Source organism: Salvelinus namaycush, chromosome 41 (genome assembly GCF_016432855.1).
Source record: "Salvelinus namaycush isolate Seneca chromosome 41, SaNama_1.0, whole genome shotgun sequence".
Taxonomy (NCBI): domain Eukaryota; kingdom Metazoa; phylum Chordata; class Actinopteri; order Salmoniformes; family Salmonidae; genus Salvelinus; species Salvelinus namaycush.
In genome coordinates this window covers 10,061,155-10,083,687 of record NC_052347.1, presented here as the reverse complement: position 1 = coordinate 10,083,687, position 22,533 = coordinate 10,061,155, and the positions used below count along the sequence as shown (strand labels likewise).

Here is a 22,533-nt window from a genome sequence, read left to right as displayed (position 1 = left end):
GGAATAATAAAGGTATATTAAAAAAAAAAGTGTGTATATGTATGTATGCATATATGTATGTGTATGTTTGTATATATATGAATGTTTATGTATATATACACTACCGTTCAAAAGTTTGGGGTCACTTGTTCTTGTTCTTGAAAGAAAAGCTTTTTTTTTTGCCCAATAAAATAACATCAAATTTATCAGAAATACAGTGTAGACATTGTTAATGTTGTAAATGACTATTGTAGCTGGAAAGATATTCCATTTTTAATGGAATATCTACATAGGCGTACAGAGGCCCATTATCAGCAACCATCACTCGTGTGTTCCAATGGCATGTTGTGTTAGCTAATCCAAGTTTTTCATTTTAAAATGCTAATTGATCACTAGAAAACCCTTTTTCAATTATGTTAGCACAGCTGAAAACTGTTGTCCTGATTAAAGAAGCAATAAAACTGACCTTCTTTAGACTAGTTGAGTATCTGGAGCATCAGCATTTGTGGGCTCGATTACAGGCTCAAAATGGCCAGAAACAAAGACATTTCTTCGGAAACTTGTCAGTCTATTCTTGTTCTGAGAAATGAAGGCTATTCCATGCGAGAAATTGCCAAGAAACTGAAGATCTCGTACAACGCTGTGTACTACTCCCCTCACAGAACAGCGCAAACTGTCTCTAACCAGAATAGAAAGAGAAGTGGGAGTCCCCGGTGCACAACTGAGCAAGAGGACAAGTACATTAGAGTGTCTAGTTTGAGAAACAGACACCTCACAAGTCCTCAACTGGCAGCTTTATTAAATAGTACCCACAAAACACCAGTCTCAACATCAACAGTGAAGAGGTGACTCCAGGATGCTGGCCGTCTAGGCAGAGTTGCAAAGAAAAAGCCATATCTCAGACTGGCCAATAAAAATTTAATATTAAGATGGGCAAAAGAACACAGACACTGGACAGAGGAACTCTGCCTAGAAGGCCAGCATCCCGGAGTCGCCTCGTCACTGTTGATGTTGAGACTGGTGTTTTGTGGGTACTATTTAATAAAGCTGCCAGTTGAGGACTTGTGAGGTGTCTGTTTCTCAAACTAGACACTCTAATGTACTTGTCCTCTTGCTCAGTTGTGCACCGGGGCCTCCCACTTCTCTTTCTATTCTCTTTCTACATAGGAACTCTGCCTAGAAGGCCAGCTATTTATTTGTTTCTGGCCATTTTGAGCCTGTAATGGAACCCACAAATGCTGATGCTCCAGATACTCAACTAGTCTAAAGAAGAACAGCTTTATTGCTTCTTTAATCAGAACAACAGTTTTCAGCTGTGCTAACATAATTACAAAAGGGTTTTCTAATGATCGATTAACCTTTTAAAATGAAAAACTTGGATTAGCTAACACAACATGCCATTGGAACACAGGAGTGATGGTTTCTGATAATGGGCCTCTGTACGCCTATGTAGATATTCCATTAAAAATCAGCAGTTTCCAGCTACAATAGTCATTTACAACATTAACAATGTCTACACTGTATTTCTGATCAATTTGATGTTATTTTAATGGACAAAAGGTGTGCTTTTCTTTCAAAATCAAGGATATTTCTAAGTGACCCCAAACTTTTGAACGGTAGTGTGTATATATATGGGTATGTATGTATGGATATGGATATATTTACCCCAAAAATATATGGGGGATTGGAAATGATGCAGACAATTACATTGATGGAAGCAACAATCTGTCCGCAATATTAAATCTGATCCACCCCTTTGAAAAAATAAAAAAATAAAAAGAGGTCTGTTGTCAGCTCACTGGTAGACTCAGACCTAATCCTCCATATCTGTCTCTCTCTCTCTCTCTCTCTCTCTCTCCCTCCCTCTCCCTCCCTCTCTCTCTCTCTCTCTCTCTCTCTCTCTCTCTCTCTCTCTCTCTCTCTCTCTCTCTCTCTCTCTCTCTCTCTCTCTCTCTCTCTCTCTCTCTCTCTCTCTCTCTCTCTCTCTCTCTCTCTCTCTCTCTCTTTTTCTGTCTGTTCTGGTTTCCAGGGAGACCCGGGTCCGTCTGGATCTCCAGGAAAGAGTGGCCCCGCTGGACTCCGAGGCTTCAGAGGGAGCAGGGGCAGCCCTGGAGCCATGGTAACACACCCACCTCACATCTCCTCACATCTCCTGACCTTCACCTTACTGACATATTACATTCTGCACTGATGTAAAGTACTACTGTATTGTATAGCACCCAGTGTTTTATGTGAAAATCACTGAAGGCCAGTTTCCTGGCTTTTTAATAGAGATTCTCCATTGACCATGCTGCTTTTTAGTCCAAGAGTGGGCTTCATCTGGGTCTGGGAAACTGACCCTAAGTCCTTTACTTTAATTAACTGATGGTGGACCATCTGATAACTGTATACTCTGACAGTGGGATGGAAACTGATTGGTTGGAGTTCCTGTGATGAAGGCTCTGATTGGTTCATCTCTGTGTGCTTGCCTCTCTCTAGGGCCTTGCTGGACTGAAAGGAGGAGAAGGACCCACCGGTCTGTCAGGAGCAGGGGTAAATTGGATTTCATCATGTAGCAATTGTTTAATTCCCATTTTCCCCATGCTACCCCCCTAATCTCCACCTCCATCCCCAATCCTGGTCCGTATGTGGTCTATAGCCAACAAGGACATGTAGAGTGGGAGGCTGTTACCATGGAGATCAAAATGAAAGAGTGAATCATGTGACGTTGTCCTCTTACCTCTCTGTTCCCCCTGTCGTGTCGTTACCCAGGGAGCCACTGGGGAGAAAGGGCCTTCTGGAGCGGCTGGTGCTATTGGTCAGCCTGGACGCTCCGGTGGGGTCGGCCCTGGAGGACCAATGGGAGAAAAGGGCGAGCCAGTAAGAACCTTTGATCATTTCCCTATTCGTTTTTTTTCTTATGCAACGCTAGTGTCAATTTCTAAATGGACATACGAACATCACTGCTCATTACTGAGAAATAAACAGCATGTGTGGGTTCCTCTGTACTGTATGTGTCATAATCAGTGTTTACGTGCGTGCGTGTGTGTGTGTGTGTGCATGTTCCACTCTCTCTGTGTTATCTATTAATCAATATGGCATGGTGCAATATGAGACTAGAATAGTGGCGGTGGTTAGACTAACGATGTTTCCTCATCCATCTGTTCCCCAGGGAGAGAAGGGGCCCATCGGGCCGGCTGGACAGGACGGGGCGCAGGGGCCTGTGGGGCTGCCTGGGGCTGCTGGCCAAGCTGGGCCTCCAGGAGAGGATGGAGACAAGGTACTAACACCTGTACACAGGTACAGCACAGTAGGTTCCATACCACTGTAGAGGGACAACTTAGGAGAATCCAACTCCTGGCCCTCAAGGCCTGAAGCACTGCTGGGGTTTTCTATTGCTAGTCAATTGATCTATTGTCCTTTTGGCCATGGAGTCCACTCACCTAGTGGCCTTGATGTTGTGTGGGTGGGAGGCGTATGGGTTACTATGTGTGTGTCTTTATATCTCTGCAACATCTGGCCTTGATGTTGTGTGTGTGTGTGTGTGTGTGTGTGTGTGTGTGTGTGTGTGTGTGTGTGTGTGTGTGTGTGTGTGTGTGTGTGTGTGTGTGTGTGTGTGTGTGTGTGTGTCTGTGTGTGTGTTTGTGTTGTCTACAGGGCGAGACAGGAGGACCAGGCCAGAAGGGCAGTAAAGGAGACAAAGGAGAATCTGTGAGTCTTCATCTGGCGAGATATCAACCACAACACTGTCTTTTAGCCTCACAAGCCACAGAATTATACACCTGACAGGACATGACATCACCAGACACAGTACTACCAGAGAGAGGGAGGGGAAGATCCTATCTCTGGCCCAAATCTGCCCATGTTAAGCAAATCCTTAATTATTAAATAGGTGAAGAGTTTTTGTGTGGGGGGCAATGACAGTTTTGAATTTAGTCAAGATTAACATAAATTGCTATTTTGATACGTGAGGCTTATTTGATCTAATAGACGTTTCATAATGCTTTGGTTGTTACGAGTGTGCTGTTATAAGTGTGACGCATGTGACATCCCGGCAACTTTGAGAAAAAACACTTTATCAGAGTTGTCCCTGTTGAAATTCGAGAACAGACTGTTCATATTCATGAAACGATCATCTTACTCTCCGTTGAATACAGGTGGCTGATGTCAACACTCCTCATCTAATATTCAAACAAGTATTATTATTATTTTTATATATGATTTTTTATTGAATATTATAACATACAATCTACCTGCAGTGAAGCCGCTCAACATTTACATTACATTCAGTCATCTAACCGTCTCCCGTCTAGAGTGACCCACGGGAGCAACCAGGGCCCCGCCCAAGGGCACGTCGGCAGATCTCCCACCAAGTCAAAATGGGGACCGAACTAGCTTTATTTTTAATTTTATCTTTGAACATCATTCTATCCCCCGCCAAGCAAGTCCACTCCCACTTGTCTCCAGTTCCACATCCCAAACCTCAGTTTCAAACAAGTATTCAATTAACAAGATGTATCCACCAATCCAAAGAGAGGAATAGGCGGGAGCCTGACAGCCCGCCGTTCCGCTCTGTGGACAACGAATCCCATTGTTAGAGCGGAGACACAAGCATCTCGTCATTATATCCAGTATCTCTGGTACTACTCACCTGGCAGGATATGACATCACCAGCCACAGTACTACCAATCTTAACAATATAGCCGAGTGACCACTCTAACAACACGTCCTCAATGAAGGAGAGATCAGGTGGGACCATTCTAGCCAATGAGAGGGCAGATACGAGTGTGAACAACAGCCACAACTAAGTTGTTTTTCTCAAATTTGCCGAAATGCCAAATGCATCCACTTATATCAGTACATTTGTAACAGCCTAAACATTACGAAACTTCTATTCGATCAAATAAGCCTCACATAATTCGACACTCTCTCATAGACCTCCATACAAAAAGGGCTTATCTCATGCGGATGGATTTTGGGCGCTTCGCCTCTTCTGCTCTGGTACTACATACCTGGCAGGATATGACATCACTAGAAAAAAAACGAAGTCAAATCGTGATGTCAGTGATCTTCAGGTCGGAAAATTTCCGACTTGGAAATCCGACATGGATGACTGTTCAAAATGATTTCTCCCGGCCAGAGCTAGTTTTTCCCAGAGTTCCCAGTTGTCTTGAACGCACTGAAATCAGAGGTTTCCAAGTTCTCAGTTCCCAGTTGTTTTGAATGCGGCATACACACCTGACAGGATATGACATCACCAGTGAAAGTATTTCACACCTGACAGGATATGACATCACCGGTCACAGTATTACACACCTGACAGGATATGACATCACCAATCACAGTATTAAGCACCGGCCAGTATCCTCCCCGTCACCAGCTGCTATCACTAGGATAATTCAAATTAATGACTCAGTAAATGAGAAAGGGTTTATAATTGAGCGTTGAGATAATTATGTGCAGTTATAATTAACTATACAGTATATTACTGTATGTGAGCTGTTATACTCATTATAGGCATTATAAGCCTTTCTTCATGGTCTAGTTAGCATGCACTGTGCATCTTCATGCACTTTATCTTATCCTAGCCCTGGCAGCTCTATCAAACTATTTAAAATACTGTCTAACACTTTCAGAAGCCAAGCAATCACAAACAGCTACCATCAACAGCTGCAATTTCACAGTAGTTGTGTTTTTTGAGCTCCCGACACAGCAGTGTTTTCCTGAAGTGTATGATTGATTTGCAATATACTGTCAACAGCATCTATGTTTCTCGGTCTCTTCTCCAGGGCCCTTCAGGACCTATTGGAATCCAGGGACCTGTCGGCCATCCAGGGTTACCGGTACGTCTATTCAATGTATCTGTCTTTATTGTGTGTTTGTGTGTACTGTATGTGTGTACAGCACTGACCTCTGTGTGTGTTTCAGGGTGTGGACGGGGAGCCGGGGCCGAGGGGCCAGCAGGGGATGTACGGGCCGAAGGGAGACGAGGGAGCGAGAGGCCACAAGGGGGCCACAGGACCCACTGGACTACAGGTGAGGAGACGAGACACCCCTCTGTTGGACTGTACCATCCGTCTCTCTGACTCCAGCATATAGCTGACAGGTGGACTGTACCATCTCTCATCAACAGCACATAGCTGATAGCATTGCAGTATCCCTACTACTGCGCCTCTAACCATTCTCTGTCTTTACAGGGCATGCCAGGACTCCCAGGAGAGAAGGGAGACAGTGGACACGTGGGCACGATGGTGAGTACTGGACATACCATTAGACAATGACATAATTTCCCTATATCCTATTGTTGACCTGGCAGCCTCACTGGACTCTCCCACCAAAGATCATTCCTTAAGTATGTCTCTCATCTTCATTGTGGTATGAAGCCTAACTAAAGTAAAACCCTTCTTGGAGGCAGTGTCCAGAGTCTGGCTCCATGTAGAGTGTCTGGAGCGTAACAGCCATGACACGTCCAGCTACACATCCAGAGAGGACTAGGGCTTTGTGTCTAAATGTAACAAGGAGTTCCTCTGAAGAGAGGGAGAGTGAGAGAGTAAGAGGGAGAAAAGTCGAAGAGTCAGTGGAGTGAAGGAGGGAGAGAGAAAGTGAGGGATAGGGATGGAGAGAGAGAGAGAGAGAGAGAGAGACAGAGAGAGAGAGAGAGAGAGAGAGAGAGGGCGGTGGTTTGAGGAGGAAGACGGCAGTGTGACAGCTGCTAATCAGATTAGCCTGAGCCGGGCCTGTCTAATGAGCATCTTCCTTCTATTGTGACAGTCATTTCAGAACGCCACAGACCGTGAACACATGCTAAATAAGATTCTACACACACAGCTAGCGCCACAGCACACTCAGCCTGATTAGGGAGAGGGGAAGGAAGCGTCAAAACGGAACAAAAAACAAAAGAGGGAAAAAAGAGAGAGGGAGAGGATGAGAGGGAATGAAAGATAGAGAGAGGGATGTGAGAGAGACAGGGCAAGGAGGAAAGAGATCTCACTGGGAAAGCCTCATCCATGTGAATGCTGTGGTTCACAGGATTGCAGCTTCTAATGCCCGCGTAGCTCCCCAGTAGCAGGATTATAGGATATGTGCTTACTGTAGTGGATGTAGTAGTGTCTGGAGTATGTCTGTCTGTCTTTGTGCTGTGTGTACAGGCTCTCACTGTATTGGGTTTTCAGCATTTGTGAAGCACAGCTAACCATTAACTCTGGACTGGAAGGGAGCAGTCAGTGCAGTTAGGATGAATAGCTTGTTGTCCATGTTGAGGTGCACAGAGGGGTGGAATCCCATCACGCTGACTGGCTAGAGCGCTCTCCTTTCCCCTGTAGCCTGATCATGTGTTCTTGGAGAGAACTAGAGGCTCCTCTTAGAGAGAGAGAGAGAGAAGGAGGGGATAGAGGGAGGGAGAGAGAGATGAAGGGAGAGAAAGAGAGGGAGATACTGTACAGAGAAAGGGGGTGAAAGACCGGAAGAGAGAGAGGGACAGAGTGAGAGGGAGGGAGATAGAGACAGAGAGTTAGGGACAGAGTGAGAGGGAGGGAGATAGAGACAGAGAGTTAGGGACAGAGTGAGAGGGAGGGAGATAGAGAAAGAACCTTTCCGTGTGTCATTGAGGGTAATGGCTTGTCCTCGGGGTGTCTTCATCATGTCAGTGAGGTAATGATCATAGAGGCTGGTTCTGTTCTGGGGATATGTTGCACCAGCCACCAGGCCCCAGTAGACTGAAGGACTAGCACACAGTCACTGTACCCAGGGAGGAGCTGCCTGGTGGGTCACACAGTCTACTTCCTTTGGGATAGAGGTGTGTGTGTGTTTGTGTCTGCGTGTGCGTCTGCGTGTACTTGTGCATGTATGTGCTGTCTCAAGCCAATGGCTAATGATTTATTTTCTCCTCAGGGCCCTCCAGGACAACATGGCCCCAGAGGCCCCCAGGGGTCCATTGGTGGAGAGGTACAGTATATTTCTGACCTTATCTGACCACCTTTCTATGTATTGGGTTTGCTACAGTATTAGATTGGTTTATGTTGCAAGACGGTATACTATTTTGCGCAGCTCTCACTTCTACTCAAATCTACACTACCGACTATCAGAACACACCCACCAATAGGGTTGTTACTTCACACACGGCACACACACTTCTCTACCCTCTACCCCTCTCCCACTCCCAGACCCTCTGCCGGTTTGGAGCTGTGAATTATTAAGTGCTATTAGAATGTAATCCCTCAGAGGGAGTTATATTTACCGCTCTATAAATCATTAAGGAGTATTAGACAATCATCCCTGAGAGGAAGTTATATTTACCTCTATTAATGGCCAACCTCTCAACATCTCACACCAATCAATTATTCACGAGAGAGAGACGGAAAGAAGCCACGCCACACACACACATAGTCAAAAATCAAATCAAATCAAATTGTATTGGTCACATAGACATATTTAGCAGATGTTATTGTGGGTGTAGTGAAATGCTTGTACGGATTCAGTGGTACGGATTCAGATTGTCACATCAGACCTGGTTACAAATATCATTTGAAAGATCACATACTTTATTTGAGCATTTGACTGGAGTGCTAGATGGGCGGGGTTTGTACTTTTGGGACTATCCCATTGGTTCTAGTTTCCTATCCAAGCTCAATCAGGCACTATTTGAAAGATGTTGAATACCATTTGAACCCAGGTCGGTTCATATGGTGCCATGGAAATAGAAGGGTGTAGAGATGGAGCGATCCATAAATGGATTGATACAGGTGATGTTGTGAGAGAGAAATGGATAAAGAGAAGCTTTGCGTCTTTGTGGGAAATAGAAGAGCTGGCTTGCACTGCAGGCAGGATAGTCTTCCACTCATTCACACGCTCCAATTTGTGCACTCTACCAAAGAGAGAGATGCTTTCACTGTTTTTCTCTCGAGACAGCCAGCACACACTTCCACATTGACACACACCGACACATAGAAACTGACTCCACACTCTGTTACTCAGATCGCATCAGATCGCATGTGTGTGTGAGGAAACTCACACACACAGACAACAGTCAATAGTTTCTCCTAGTCATGATGGTGCAGCTGCTGTCTCAGCACCCTGACAGAGAACAGCAGACACACAAAACAACATCTACACAAGAAACCTGTAGATGAAATATTTATTATTTCAGTCCTCCTGTCAGTGTGTTGGTTCAAGTGGTTCTGTTGTGTTGTAACAGGGCACTGCTGGCCAGCCTGGTGGAGTGGGCCAGCCTGGGATCGTTGGAGAGAAGGGGGAGGATGGAGAGGCTGGGGACCCGGGACCAGTTGGAGACACTGGTGCCGCTGTAAGTCATCTTTCTCTCATCCACTTCTTCACTTCTTCACTTCTTCACTCTCTCTCTCTCTCTCTCTCTCTCTCTCTCTCTCTCTCTCTCTCTCTCTCTCTCTCTCTCTCTCTCTCTCTCTCTCTATCTGTCTTAACCACTCACTGTATGATTGTATTGTGCCCCCAGGGTGGTAAAGGGGAGCTGGGGGAGAAGGGTGACTCTGGCCCCTCCGGAGCAGCAGGACCTGCAGGAGTCAGAGGTACGCCAGGGGAGGACGGACCCAAAGGAAACCCTGTGAGTAGATCTCTATGTAGGCCACTCATCTACTAGTCACTAGTCCTTTAGGCCACTCATCTGCTAGTCACTAGTCCTTTAGGCCACTCATCTGCTAGTCACTAGTCCTTTAGGCCACTCATTTGCTAGTCACTAGTCCTTTAGGCCACTCATCTGCTAGTCACTATTCCTTTAGGCCACTCATCTGCTAGTCACTAGTCCTTTAGGCCACTCATCTGCTAGTCACTAGTCCTTTAGGCCACTCATCTGCTAGTCACTAGTCCTTTAGGCCACTCATCTGCTAGTCACTAGTCCTTTAGGCCACTCATCTGCTAGTCACTAGTCCTTTAGGCCACTCATCTGCTAGTTACTAGTCATTTAGGCCACTCATCTGCTAGTCACTAGTCCTTTAGACCACTCATCTGCTAGTCACTAGTCCTTTAGGCCACTCATCTGCTAGTCACTAGTCCTTTAGGCCACTCATCTGCTAGTCACTAGTCCTTTAGGCCACTAATCCTCTACCAACTGGTTCTTGAGTTGGTGGCAGACCAATGCATTAGATTAATCTCAAGCGATGCTGCTGCAACTAACAGTCATTGGTAACTGACCACTCCCGGTCCTCTGTAGGGGCCCATTGGATTCCCAGGAGATTCTGGACCCCCTGGAGAAGCAGGGATCAATGTGAGTACAGCACCCGTAGAACCAAGTAATACAAAACCCCTTGTACTGTTTTTGAATTGCATTTCTAATATTGACGGCAGTAGATGACTGATTCTTCTGTTCCTCCTCTGAATGTGTGTTTCTGGTTGGAACAGGGAGTTGACGGTGGACCGGGAGCAAAGGGAGACAACGGTGATCCTGGGAAAGCCGTAAGTACAGTACAGCATTTACATCACACAGGAATTCATACGAACAGCATAAACATGTGTAACTGTGTATGTTCTCTGAGCTCATTCAACAGTATCACATACATAAAGTGCATGCATACCAAAGATATAGTATTGCCTTTGTACTTTGTCACATACAGAGAGGCTTGACTTATTCATGGATATGCTGTGCTTTCTTCCCTGAGTCTTTGAGACTGTGTGTGTTTGTTGTCTTTGAGACTGTGTGTGGTTGTTGTCTTTGTGACTGTGTGTGGTTGTTGTGTGTTTCAACTCTGACCCTTTGTTCTGCTGTCCTCAGGGACCCCCAGGAGCCTCTGGAGAACTGGGCCCTTCCGGGCCCCCCGGGAGAAGGGTGAGTGTTGATGTGTGTGTGTGTGAGAGAGAGAGAGAGAGAGAGAGAGAGAGAGAGAGAGAGAGAGAGAGAGAGTGTGTGTTTGTGGGGCTTGCGTGCATGCCTTTATTGTTTTATATTTCTACAGACTCGGATATCTTCAGGGATTTTATTGACCTCTATCTGTTTTAGAAGAACAAAAGCAGTGTAAGGCTTTTAAGCACTCGGGTATTGTCCCTAGCAGCTGAAACTCTGTCCTCATGTTCCCCCACCTCTCTCTCTCTCTCTCTCTCTCTCTCTCTCTCTCTCTCTCTCTCTCTCTCTCTCTCTCTCTCTCTCTCTCCCCCTCTCTCTCTCTCGCTTTCTCTATCTATCTATCCCCCCCTCTCTCTCTCACCAGGGCCACTTGGGAGCTGCTGGAAAAGAAGGGAAACAAGGAATGAAGGGAGCAAAGGTAAGGATGTTTGGAACACTCAACAACACTCAACGCATTAATGAAATACGAAGAAAATAAATCCCCCAAAAGAAAAGGCTACTACATTGTACACCACACATGTCAGTTTTACTCCGTTTTGTTTTCCTCATCACCCTGTCATTCTGTTCCTCTCTCTCATTCCTTTAGGGGACCAATGGGGTTGAGGGTCTGGTGGGGAAGAAAGGGCCAGTGGGGCCCCAGGGACATTCAGGGAAGCCTGGCCCAGAGGGCCTCCGAGGGATCCCAGGCCCCGGGGTGAGTCCCCCTCTCCTCTCCTCTCCTTACTCTAACTCAAACATACATCTCCCTCTACTGTAGCCTGTGGCTCTGCTGCTCCACTCATCATGTCTCCCTAATTAGTTTAGTATAAACTGTCTTGGTTTACTATCAACATGCATGGTGCATCTCAGTACAACCAGCAACAAGGCTTGGGGACATGTTGTCATATGACCTTCAGCAACCCCAGTCATTGCTGAGGCCCTTCACTAATTGATTAACCCCTATTTGTGTTTTCATTTGCAGGGTGAGCAAGGGTTAAACGGCCCCCCAGGCCAGACGGGACCCCCTGGACCCATGGTAAGATCCCCATGCATATTACATGTTCATATGTCAACCTACTGTACTGTTATTGACTCTCTTCCACATAACATATGGTAGGTAGCCTTGATAGGGTCAATTCCAGTGATATGTCAATTATATTTTTTCACCCATATGTAACCATGTAGTGTAAATGTGATCTTGTGTTGTTCCCAGGGACCCCCAGGACTGCCAGGTTTGAAAGGAGACCCGGGCAGGAAGGGAGATAAAGGTCACGGGGGTCTGATCGGTCTGATCGGACCTCCAGGAGAGCTGGGAGAGAAGGGAGACAGAGGCCTGCCCGGAAATCAGGGCACACAAGGAACCAAAGGAGACGGGGGTAAGGGTGGCCTCCCTGGCCCCACCGGCCCCCCAGGACCCGCTGGACTTTCTGTAAGTGCCCCCTCCTCCTCAGTCACCCCACCCCACTCAGCTCTGCTTTACTCTGACATGACTTTTCCTATTTCAAAATGACCTCTCTTCCCCTGTTAGGGTGCAGTTGGTGAGAGAGGATCCAAAGGAGACCTGGTGAGTCCAGTCATCTGACTGTATCTCCACATTGTCATTCCTCTCCTTACGCACCAGCCAAAAGCTAGCAGCTGGCAGGAGCGTATGCTGCCAGACAAGCCGTTATCTCGCCTTGCCAAATGAACCATCGTTCAGCCTAATTTTCTACATTGTGCTTTTTAAATGTATTTTGGCCTTAAAAGTGAGCCCAGGGGGCCTCCCGGGTGGCGCAGTGGTCTAGGGCACTGCATCGCAGTGCTAACTGCGCCACCAGAGTCTCTGGGTTCGCGCCCAGGCTCTGTCGCAGCCGGCCGCGACCGGGAGGTCCGTGGGGCGACGCACAATTGGCATAGCGTCGTCCGGGTTAGGGAGGGTTTGGCCGGTAGGGATATCCTTGTCTCATCGCGCTCCAGCGACTCCTGTGGCGGGCCGGGCGCAGTGCGCGCTAACCAAGGGGGCCAGGTACACGGTGTTTCCTCCGACACATTGGTGCGGCTGGCTTCCGGGTTGGAGGCGCGCTGTGTTAAGAAGCAGTGCGGCTTGGTTGGGTTGTGCTTCGGAGGACGCATGGCTTTCGACCTTCGTCTCTCCCGAGCCCGTACGGGAGTTGTAGCGATGAGACAAGATAGTAATTACTAGCGATTGGATACCACGAAAATTGGGGAGAAAATGGGATAAAAAATATAAAAAAAATAAAAAAATAAAGTGAGCCCATACAGTGATGTGTTGTTCCTGTGGGTAGAGTGTATTTTAATAGGATATAGTGGTGCGGTGTGATGTTATGAAAAGTACCATAGCGTGTCATGTAGAGAGCAGGGGCTTTGGCCACAGACTGCTGATGCACAGAGCTGGATAATCCTATAAACCCTAGAACCATATCTGCCAGGATCAAAGAGAGATTTGGCAAACTAGTGTGAGAATCGCTCCAGGTGACCGGAGGATTGATGCAGGATTTTGGTACACTCTTTTCTTCAGGGCGCCATCGGACCCCAAGGAGACACTGGCCCCGCCGGATCCCCCGGACCCCCTGTAAGTCCTCCACACACACACCTCCCCACCTCCACACTTCTTATCCACCCCACCTTTCTCTTTCTGTTTCTCTCCATCCCCTCTTTTCCGTCTCATCGCCTGTTGTTGTTCAACCACACACACCTCCACGCATCTCCTTCCCCCCATCGTTCTCTTTTTTTTCTGCCTCTCCCAGTCACTGTTGTTTCTTGTCTTCCGTCTTCCACTTGTGTTCCTTCCCTCCAGGGTCCGCCTGCCACCATGGTCCAGCCGCTGCCTATCAGAGACCACGAGGGCCGGAGGAAGAGGAAGAGGCACTCTAGGATGGTGCAAGGAGGCGCATCTCCCTACGAGGAGGTAGAGATGAAGATGGATCTGGAGCAGGAGGTGTTCCTGCAGGCAGACCAGCCCATGCTGGAGGAGGCAGAGGGCATGGAGGAGGTGTTTGCCTCCCTCATCTCCATGAAGACAGAGGTGGAGCTGATGAGGAAGCCCCTGGGGACCTTTGAGAGCCCCGCCCGCACCTGCAAGGAGCTCATGATGATCCAGCATGGCTACAGAGACGGTCAGCACATCACCTCATCACCCTCATAGCACACAGATCTCCCTTCATCACCCTGCATTGGCACTCATATTGGCGTGAACATGTAGAAAATCTACACCCCCTTGAACTTCTTCACATTTTGTTGCGTTACAAAGTGGGATTGAAATAGATTTAATTGCATTTTTTTGTCATTGATCTACACAAAATACTCCACAATGTCAAATTGAAAAGAAAATTATATATATTTTTTTGCTAATTAAAAAAAAATATATATATAGTATTTGCGTAAGTATTCAGCTCCTTTGTTCAGGCAAGCCTAAATTAGCTCAGAAGTAAAATTTGACAAATCACATAATAAGTTATATGGACTCACTCTGTGTGAAATAATAATGTCTCTGTCCCCCACAAATGTAAAGTCCCTCAGTCAAGTATGGAATTTCAAGCACAGATTCAACTACAAAGACCAGGGAGCTTTTTGAAGCCTCATAAAGAAGGCCAGTGATTGTTAGATGGGTAACAATAACAAATCAGACATTGCATATCTCTTTAAGCATGGTCAAGTTAAGAATTATGCTGTGGATGATGTATTAAACCACCGAGACACATAAAAAACACAGTCGTCCTTCTGAACTGAGCTGCAGGACAGTAAGGAAACTGATCAGGGACGTCACCATGAGGCCATTGGGGATTTTAAAACAGCTACAGAGTTCAATGGCTGTCATGGGAGAAAACTGAGGATGGATCAACAACATTGTAGTGACTCCACAATAATGACCTAAATGACAGAGTCAAAAGAAGAATACAAATATTCAAAAACATGCATATGTATGCAACAAAGCACTAAAGTAATACTGCAAAAAACACAGCAAAGGAATACACTTTTTGGCCTAAATGCAAAGCCTTATGTTTGGGGAAAATCCAACACAACACATTACTCAGTCACTGCCTCCGTATTTTCAATCATGGTGGTGGCTGCATCATGGTATGGGTATGCTTGACATCGGCAAAGACTGGGGAGTTTTTCAGGATGAAAAGAAACAGGATGAAACACGGGGAAAATCCTAGAGGGAAACCTGCTTCAGTCTGCTTTACACCTGACACTCGGAGAGCAATTCACCTTTCAGCAGGACAATAACCTAAAATAGAAGGCCAAATCTACACTGGAGTTGCTTCTAAGAAGACAGTGGCCAAGTTATAGTTTTGAGTTAAGTCTGCTTGAAAATCTATGGCAACACTTGACAATTGCTTTCTAGCCATGATCCCCAACAGAGTTGACAGAGCTTGAAGCAGTTTGAAAAGAATAATGGGCAAATATTGCACAATCCAGGTGTGTAAAGCTTTTCTGAGACTTACCCAATAAGACTAACAGCTGTAATCGCTGCCAAATGTGTTTATAACATGTATTGATTCTGGGGGGTGAATATTTATCTAATCAAGGTATATTAGTGTTTTCTTTTTCATTATTCTTAAAAAAATATATCAATAATTGTTCTTACACTTTGACATTACAGAGTATTTTGTGTAGATCGTTGACAAAAAAATTACAATCAAATCCATTTTAATCCCACTTTGTAACACAATAGAATGTGAAGAAATCCAAAGGAGGAGTAGACTTTCTATAGGCATTGTATTTGATTGAGCAAATGAGCCACCAAATCCTCCAATAGCCAGGATAATTACCTGTTACATCATACATACTCTATGATTTCATGTCTTCCCCTTTCACTTGCCTGATCTGCTGTCCCGTATTGAAATGACACCGCTGTCTCTGTCTCCGTACCTGTCCCAGGTGACTACTGGATCGACCCCAACCAGGGATGTCACAGGGACTCCATCAAGGTCTTCTGTAACTTCACCGCTGAGGGAGAGACCTGTCTCTACCCTGACAAGAGGATTGAAACTGTGAGTCTCAAACTACCTTGATGTTTGCTCAAATCAACCTAACTAGAACATTGTAGTAGTGTACAGTACATATTCATTGGCCTCAGATCAACTGGTGTCTTACAGATGCACTATCTTAATTTGACCCTATTTTTCACAGCAGGAAAAGAATCCAGCAGCAACAGGATATGTGAATTATTATGTGGATTATAATTCATAGATTTTTTTAGGGGTTGATACATTTTCTGTTACATTTTTCATAATGGCAAATTAATTTTAAAGTGGAAATCACAAACTTTAGAAGCCTTTTAAAACCTTTAATACACTACAATTGATATTTCCTGCTGTGTAGGAACATTCTCCGCAACAACAGAGTGATCAAATTAAGATAGCAGATCTGTACATCCTTAGAAGCCTGTGTTACAGAGACTCCTTGTTTCCTCCTCTATTCTTGTGAACAGGTGAAGCTAGCAGCCTGGAACAAAGAGAAGCCAGGAAGCTGGTTCAGCCAATACAGGAAAGGCAAACAGGTACTGACCACTTTCAACTGCTGCCATTCATTTAAATGTTTCCAAACACCAGGTAGATTATATTAATTTAAAGGGAGTGCATTTGAATAATAATCATGTGTATAATTGAGTAGATGTGCATGTGTGTGAGCATGTGCGTGATTGAACCTACTGTCCAATAGAGTGTTCATGTATGTGCCCATGTATGATACCTGTGTTTTCTGCCTGCAGTAGTGAGTGAGTCACACAGAGCTACTGGCAGCAGTGGACTCTCATTGAAGAGCATTCGGCGCTTTGAGCACTGGTCTTTCATGTGCACCTGACCAGACATCTCTTAACACAGAAAGATAATCACTTCTCTGCCAGTCCAATGCCTTTCACTGACTCTTTCACACCCACTCCATTGTGTCCTTTTCTCTCTCTCTCTCTCTCTCTCTCTCTCTCTCTCTCTCTCTCTCTCTCTCTCTCTCTCTCTCTCTCTCTCTCTCTCTCTCTCTCTCTCTCTCTCTCTCTCTCTCTCTCTCTCTCTTTCTTTCTTCCTCTCTCACTAACTCTCGCTTTCTCTCTGACTCTCTTATTCTGACTCTCTAGGTGAATTACTGTGACCTTTGTCCCCTCCTCTCCTCTTACATTATTAATGAAACACGGGTTGAGATTTCTAAGAGAGAGAAAAGGTTCATGGTAACACAATTGGTCCTAGCCTTCCTTCCTTCCTTTGTTCACCAGGGTGGATATAGCGCTCTGTCGCCAGCATTAAATCTGTCCGCTTAGTTTTGTGCCAGCATTAACTCAGTCAGCTTGGTTTTGTGCCAGCATTAACTCTGTCAGCTTGGTTTTGTGCCAGCATTAACTCTGTCAGCTTGGTTTTGTGCCAGCATTAACTCTGTCAGCTTGGTTTTGTGCCAGCATTAACTCTGTCAGTTTGGTTTTGTGCCAGCATTAACTCAGTCAGCTTGGTTTTGTGCCAGCATTAACTCTGTCAGCTTGGTTTTGTGCCAACATTAACTCAGTCAGCTTGGTTTTGTGCCAGCATTAACTCTGTCAGCTTGGTTTTGTGCCAGCATTAACTCTGTCCGCTTGGTTTTGTGCCAGCATTAACTCTGTCCGTTTGGTTTTGTGCCAGCATTAACTCTGTCAGCTTGGTTTTGTGCCAGCATTAACTCTGTCCCTACACCACCTCTGTAACTACACCACCTCTTTAAGGAATACCTAGGATAGGATAAAGTAATCCTTCTAACCCCCCCCCCCCCTTAAAAGAGTTAGATGCACTATTGTAAAGTGGTTGTTCCACTGGATATCATAAGGTGAATGCACCAACTTGTAAGTCGCTCTGGATAAGAGCGTCTGCTAAATGACTTAAATGTAAATGTAAAATGTAAATGTAAATGTAAATGTCCGTTTGGTTTTGTGCCAGCATTAACTCAGTCAGCTTGGTTTTGTGCCAGCATTAACTCTGTCAGCTTGGTTTTGTGCCAGTGTAACGGATGTGAAATGGCTAGCTAGTTAGCGGGTACGTGCTACTAGCATTTCAATCAGTTACGTCGCTTGCTCTGAGACTTAAGTAGGGTTTCCCCTTGCTCTGCAAGGGCCGCGGCTTTTGTGGAGCGATGGGTAACGACGCTTCGTGGGTGTCAGTTGTTGATGTGTGCAGAGGGTCCCTGGTTCGCGCCCGAGGTCGGGGCGAGGGGACGGTTTAAAGTTAAACTGTTACATTGATGCTGTTGACCCGGATCACTGGTTGCTGCGGAAAAGGAGGAGGTTGAAAGGGGGGTGAGTGTAACGGATGTGAAATGGCTAGCTAGTTAGCGGGTACGCGCTACTAGCATTTCAATCAGTTACGTCGCTTGCTCTGAGACTTAAGTAGGGTTTCCCCTTGCTCTGCAAGGGCCGCGGCTTTTGTGGAGCGATGGGTAACGACGCTTCGTGGGTGTCAGTTGTTGATGTGTGCAGAGGGTCCCTGGTTCGCGCCCGAGGTCGGGGCGAGCGGACGGTTTAAAGTTAAACTGTTACACCAGCATTAACTCTGTCAGCTTGGTTTTGTGCCAGCATTAACTCTGTCAGCTTGGTTTTGTGCCAGCATTAACTCCGTCAGCTTGGTTTTGTGCCAGCATTAACTCTGTCAGCTTGGTTTTGTGCCAGCATTAACTCTGTCAGCTTAGTTTTGTGCCAGCATTAACTCCGTCAGCTTGGTTTTGTGCCAGCATTAACTCTGTCAGCTTGGTTTTGTGCCAGCATTAACTCTGTCAGCTTGGTTTTGTGCCAGCATTAACTCTGTCAGCTTGGTTTTGTGCCAGCATTAACTCTGTCAGCTTGGTTTTGTGCCAGCATTAACTCTGTCAGCTTAGTTTTGTGCCAGCATTAACTCTGTCAGCTTGGTTTTCCTGCCCAGGTTATTTGGTCATGGAAGAACTCCTGGCCCTAGCCATTATAGATTGGATGTACAGTTGAAGTCGGAAGTTAACATACACCTTTGGCAAATACATTTAAACTCAGTTTTTCACAATTCCTGACATTTAATCCTAGTAAAAATGTATGTCTTAGGTCAGATAATTAAGATCACCACTTTATTTTAAGAATGTGAAATGTCAGAATAATAGTAGAGAATGATTTATTTAAGCTTTTATTTCTTTCTTCACATTCCCAGTGGGTCAGAAGTTTACATACACTCAATTAGTATTTGGTAGCATTGCCTTTAAATTGTTTAACTTGGGTCAAACGTTTTGGGTATCCTTCCACAAGCTACCCACAATAACTTGGGTGAATCTTGGTCCATTCCACCTGACAGAGCTGGTGTAACTGAGTCAGGTTTGTAGGCCTCCTTGCTCGCACACGCTTTTTCAGTTCTGCCCAGATATTTTCTATAGGATTGAGGTCAGGGCTTTGTGATGGCCACTCCAATACCTTGACTTTGTTGTCCTTACACCATTTTTCCAGAACTTTGGAAGTATGCTTGGGGTCATTGTCCATTTGTAAGACCCATTTGCAACCAAGCTTTGACTTCCTGACTGATGTCTTGAGATGTTGCTTCAATATATCGACATCATTTTCCTTCCTCATGAAGCCATCTATTTTGTGAAGTGCACCAGTCCCTCCTGCAGCAAAGCACCCCCACAACATGATGCTGCCACCCCCATGCTTCACGGTTGGGATGGTGTTCTTCGGCTTGCAAGCCTCCCCCTTTTTCCTCCAAACATAATGATGAACATTATGCCCAAACAGTTCTATTTTTGTTTCATCAGACCAGAGGACATTTCTCCAAAAAGTACAATCTTTGTCCCCATGTGCAGTTGCAAACCGTAGCTTTTTTATGGAGGTTCTGGAGCAGTGGCTTCTTCCTTGTTGCGCCGCCTTTCAGGTTATGTAGATATAGGACTTTTTTACTGTGGATAATAGATACTTTTGTACCTGTTTCCTCCAGCATCTTCACAAGGTCCTTTGCTGTTGTTCTGGGATTGATTTGCAATCTTCTTACTAAAGTACGTTCATCTCTAGGAGACAGAACGCATCTCCTTCCTGAGTGGTATGACGGCTGTGTGTTCCCATGGTGTTTATACTTGCGTACTATTGTTTGTACAAATGAACGTGGTACCTTCAGGCATTTGGAAATTGCTCCCAAGGATGAACCAGACTTGTGGAGGTCTACAATTTTCTTCTGAGGTCTTGGCTGATTTCTTTTGATTTTCCTGATTTTCAAGCAAAGAGGCACTGAGTTTGAAGGTAGGCCTTGAAATACATCCACAGGTACACCTCCAATTGACTCAAATGATGTCAATTAGCCTATCAGAAGCTTCTAAAGCCATGACATAATTTTCTGGAATTTTCCAAGCTGTTTAAAGGCACAGTCAACTTGGTGTATGTAAACTTCTGACCCACTGGAATTGTGATACAGTGAATTTTAAGTGAAATAATCTGTCTGTAAACAATTGTTGGAAAAATTACTCGTGTCATGCACAAAGTAGATGTCCTAACCGACCTGCCAAAACTATAGTTTGTTAACAAGAAATTTGTGGAGTGGTTGAAAAACGAGTTTTAATGACTCCAACCTAAGTGTATGTAAACTTCCAACTGTATATAGTGCTTTACCAGATGCTCTACTACCAATGCATTGGCACTGCTATTTGGTTCTGGACATTCGATATGTGACTGACATGGTCATTGAGAGTTGTTTCTTTCCTCTGGTCCAGTTCTCATGCAGTGACTTTGATGGGAGCCCGGTTGCTTCATGTGGTCTATATTAATATGTGGTTCATATCTGGTCTAGTTCTCATTCAGTGACTCTGACATGCTGTGTGTCTCTGGTCCAGTTCCAGTACAATGTCTCTGATATGCTGTGTGTCCCTGGTCCAGTTCCAGTACAATGACTCTGACATGCTGTGTGTCTCTGTTCCAGTTCCAGTACAATGACTCTGATATGCTGTGTGTCCCTGGTCCAGTTCCAGTACAATGACTCTGATATGTTGTGCGTCTCTGGTCCAGTTCCAGTACAATGACTTTGATATGTTGTGTGTCTCTGGTCCAGTTCCAGTACAATGACTCTGATATGTTGTGTGTCTCTGTTCCAGTTCCAGTACAATGTCTTTGATATGCTGTGTGTCTCTGGTCCAGTTCCAGTACAACGACTCTGATATGCTGTGTGTCTCTGGTCCAGTACAATGACTCTGATATGTTGTGTGTCTCTGGTCCAGTTCCAGTACAATGACTCTGATATGCTGTGTGTCTCTGGTCCAGTTCCAGTACAATGACTCTGATATGTTGTGTCTCTGGTCCAGTTCCAGTACAATGACTCTGATATGCTGTGTGTCTCTGGTCCAGTTCCAGTACAATGACTCTGATATGTTGTGTGTCTCTGGTCCAGTTCCAGTACAATGACTCTGATATGCTGTGTGTCTCTGGTCCAGTTCCAGTACAATGACTCTGATATGTTGTGTGTCTCTGGTCCAGTTCCAGTACAATGACTCTGATATGTTGTGTCTCTGGTCCAGTTCCAGTACAATGACTCTGATATGCTGTGTGTCTCTGGTCCAGTTACAGTACAATGACTCTGATATGCTGTGTGTCTCTGGTCCAGTTACAGTACAATGACTCTGACATGCTGTGTGTCTCTGGTCCAGTACAATGACTCTGATATGTTGTGTGTCTCTGGTCCAGTTCCAGTACAATGACTCTGATATGTTGTGTCTCTGGTCCAGTTCCAGTACAATGACTCTGATATGTTGTGTGTCTCTGGTCCAGTTCCAGTACAATGACTCTGATATGCTGCGTGTCTCTGGTCCAGTTCCAGTACAATGGCTCTGATATGCTGTGTGTCTCTGGTCCAGTTCCAGTACAATGACTCTGATATGTTGTGTGTCTCTGGTCCAGTACAATGACTCTGATATGCTGTGTGTCTCTGGTCCAGTTCCAGTACAATGACTCTGATATGTTGTGTGTCTCTGGTCCAGTTCCAGTACAATGACTCTGATATGCTGCGTGTCTCTGGTCCAGTTCCAGTACAATGACTCTGATATGTTGTGTGTCTCTGTTCCAGTTCCAGTACAATGGCTCTGATATGTTGTGTGTCTCTGGTCCAGTTCCAGTACAATGACTCTGATATGTTGTGTGTCTCTGGTCCAGTTCCAGTACAATGACTCTGATATGCTGCGTGTCTCTGGTCCAGTTCCAGTACAATGACTCTGACATGCTGTGTGTCTCTGGTCCAGTTCCAGTACAATGACTCTGATATGCTGCGTGTCTCTGGTCCAGTTCCAGTACAATGACTCTGACATGCTGCGTGTCTCTGGTCCAGTTCCAGTACAATGACTCTGATATGTTGTGTCTCTGGTCCAGTACAATGACTCTGATATGTTGTGTGTCTCTGGTCCAGTTCCAGTACAATGACTCTTACATGCTGTGTGTCTCTGGTCCAGTTCCAGTACAATGACTTTGATATGCTGTGTGTCTCTGGTCCAGTTCCAGTACAATGACTTTGATATGCTGTGTGTCTCTGGTCCAGTTACAGTACAGTGACTCTGATGGGAACCCGGTCCACGTGGTCCAGCTGACCTTCCTGAAACTGCTGAGTGCCACGGCCAGACAGATCTTCACCTACTCCTGCCAGAACTCTGCCGGCTGGTTCGACAGCGCCACCCGCAGCCACCAGCACGCCATACGCTTCCGGGGCAGCAACGACGAGGAGATGAGCCAGGCTAAGAGCCCCTTCATCCAGGCAACACACGACGGATGCCAGGTAGGTACCATGCAGAGACAAAGGAAAATGAATGAATGACTGAATTCATGTAATTGGTGCTAATGTTTTGACCAA

General features: G+C 45.5%; 1 protein-coding gene across 1 annotated transcript in view; it reads left to right on the top strand.

Moving 5' to 3' along the window:
- The window catches only part of LOC120033993 (collagen alpha-1(XI) chain-like), a 71,365-nt gene that overhangs the window by 46,776 nt on the left and 2,056 nt on the right, over positions 1-22,533 (top strand). The window contains exons 40-63 of the mRNA XM_038980393.1: positions 2,009-2,098; positions 2,458-2,511; positions 2,731-2,838; positions 3,131-3,238; positions 3,616-3,669; positions 5,748-5,801; positions 5,887-5,994; positions 6,156-6,209; positions 7,849-7,902; positions 9,152-9,259; positions 9,428-9,535; positions 10,142-10,195; positions 10,330-10,383; positions 10,700-10,753; positions 11,133-11,186; positions 11,355-11,462; positions 11,730-11,783; positions 11,961-12,176; positions 12,276-12,311; positions 13,266-13,319; positions 13,545-13,863; positions 15,632-15,744; positions 16,185-16,253; positions 22,225-22,458. Coding sequence (XP_038836321.1) covers positions 2,009-2,098; positions 2,458-2,511; positions 2,731-2,838; positions 3,131-3,238; positions 3,616-3,669; positions 5,748-5,801; positions 5,887-5,994; positions 6,156-6,209; positions 7,849-7,902; positions 9,152-9,259; positions 9,428-9,535; positions 10,142-10,195; positions 10,330-10,383; positions 10,700-10,753; positions 11,133-11,186; positions 11,355-11,462; positions 11,730-11,783; positions 11,961-12,176; positions 12,276-12,311; positions 13,266-13,319; positions 13,545-13,863; positions 15,632-15,744; positions 16,185-16,253; positions 22,225-22,458 — 2,319 coding nt within the window. The remainder of the gene's footprint in view (positions 1-2,008; positions 2,099-2,457; positions 2,512-2,730; positions 2,839-3,130; positions 3,239-3,615; positions 3,670-5,747; positions 5,802-5,886; positions 5,995-6,155; positions 6,210-7,848; positions 7,903-9,151; positions 9,260-9,427; positions 9,536-10,141; positions 10,196-10,329; positions 10,384-10,699; positions 10,754-11,132; positions 11,187-11,354; positions 11,463-11,729; positions 11,784-11,960; positions 12,177-12,275; positions 12,312-13,265; positions 13,320-13,544; positions 13,864-15,631; positions 15,745-16,184; positions 16,254-22,224; positions 22,459-22,533) is intronic.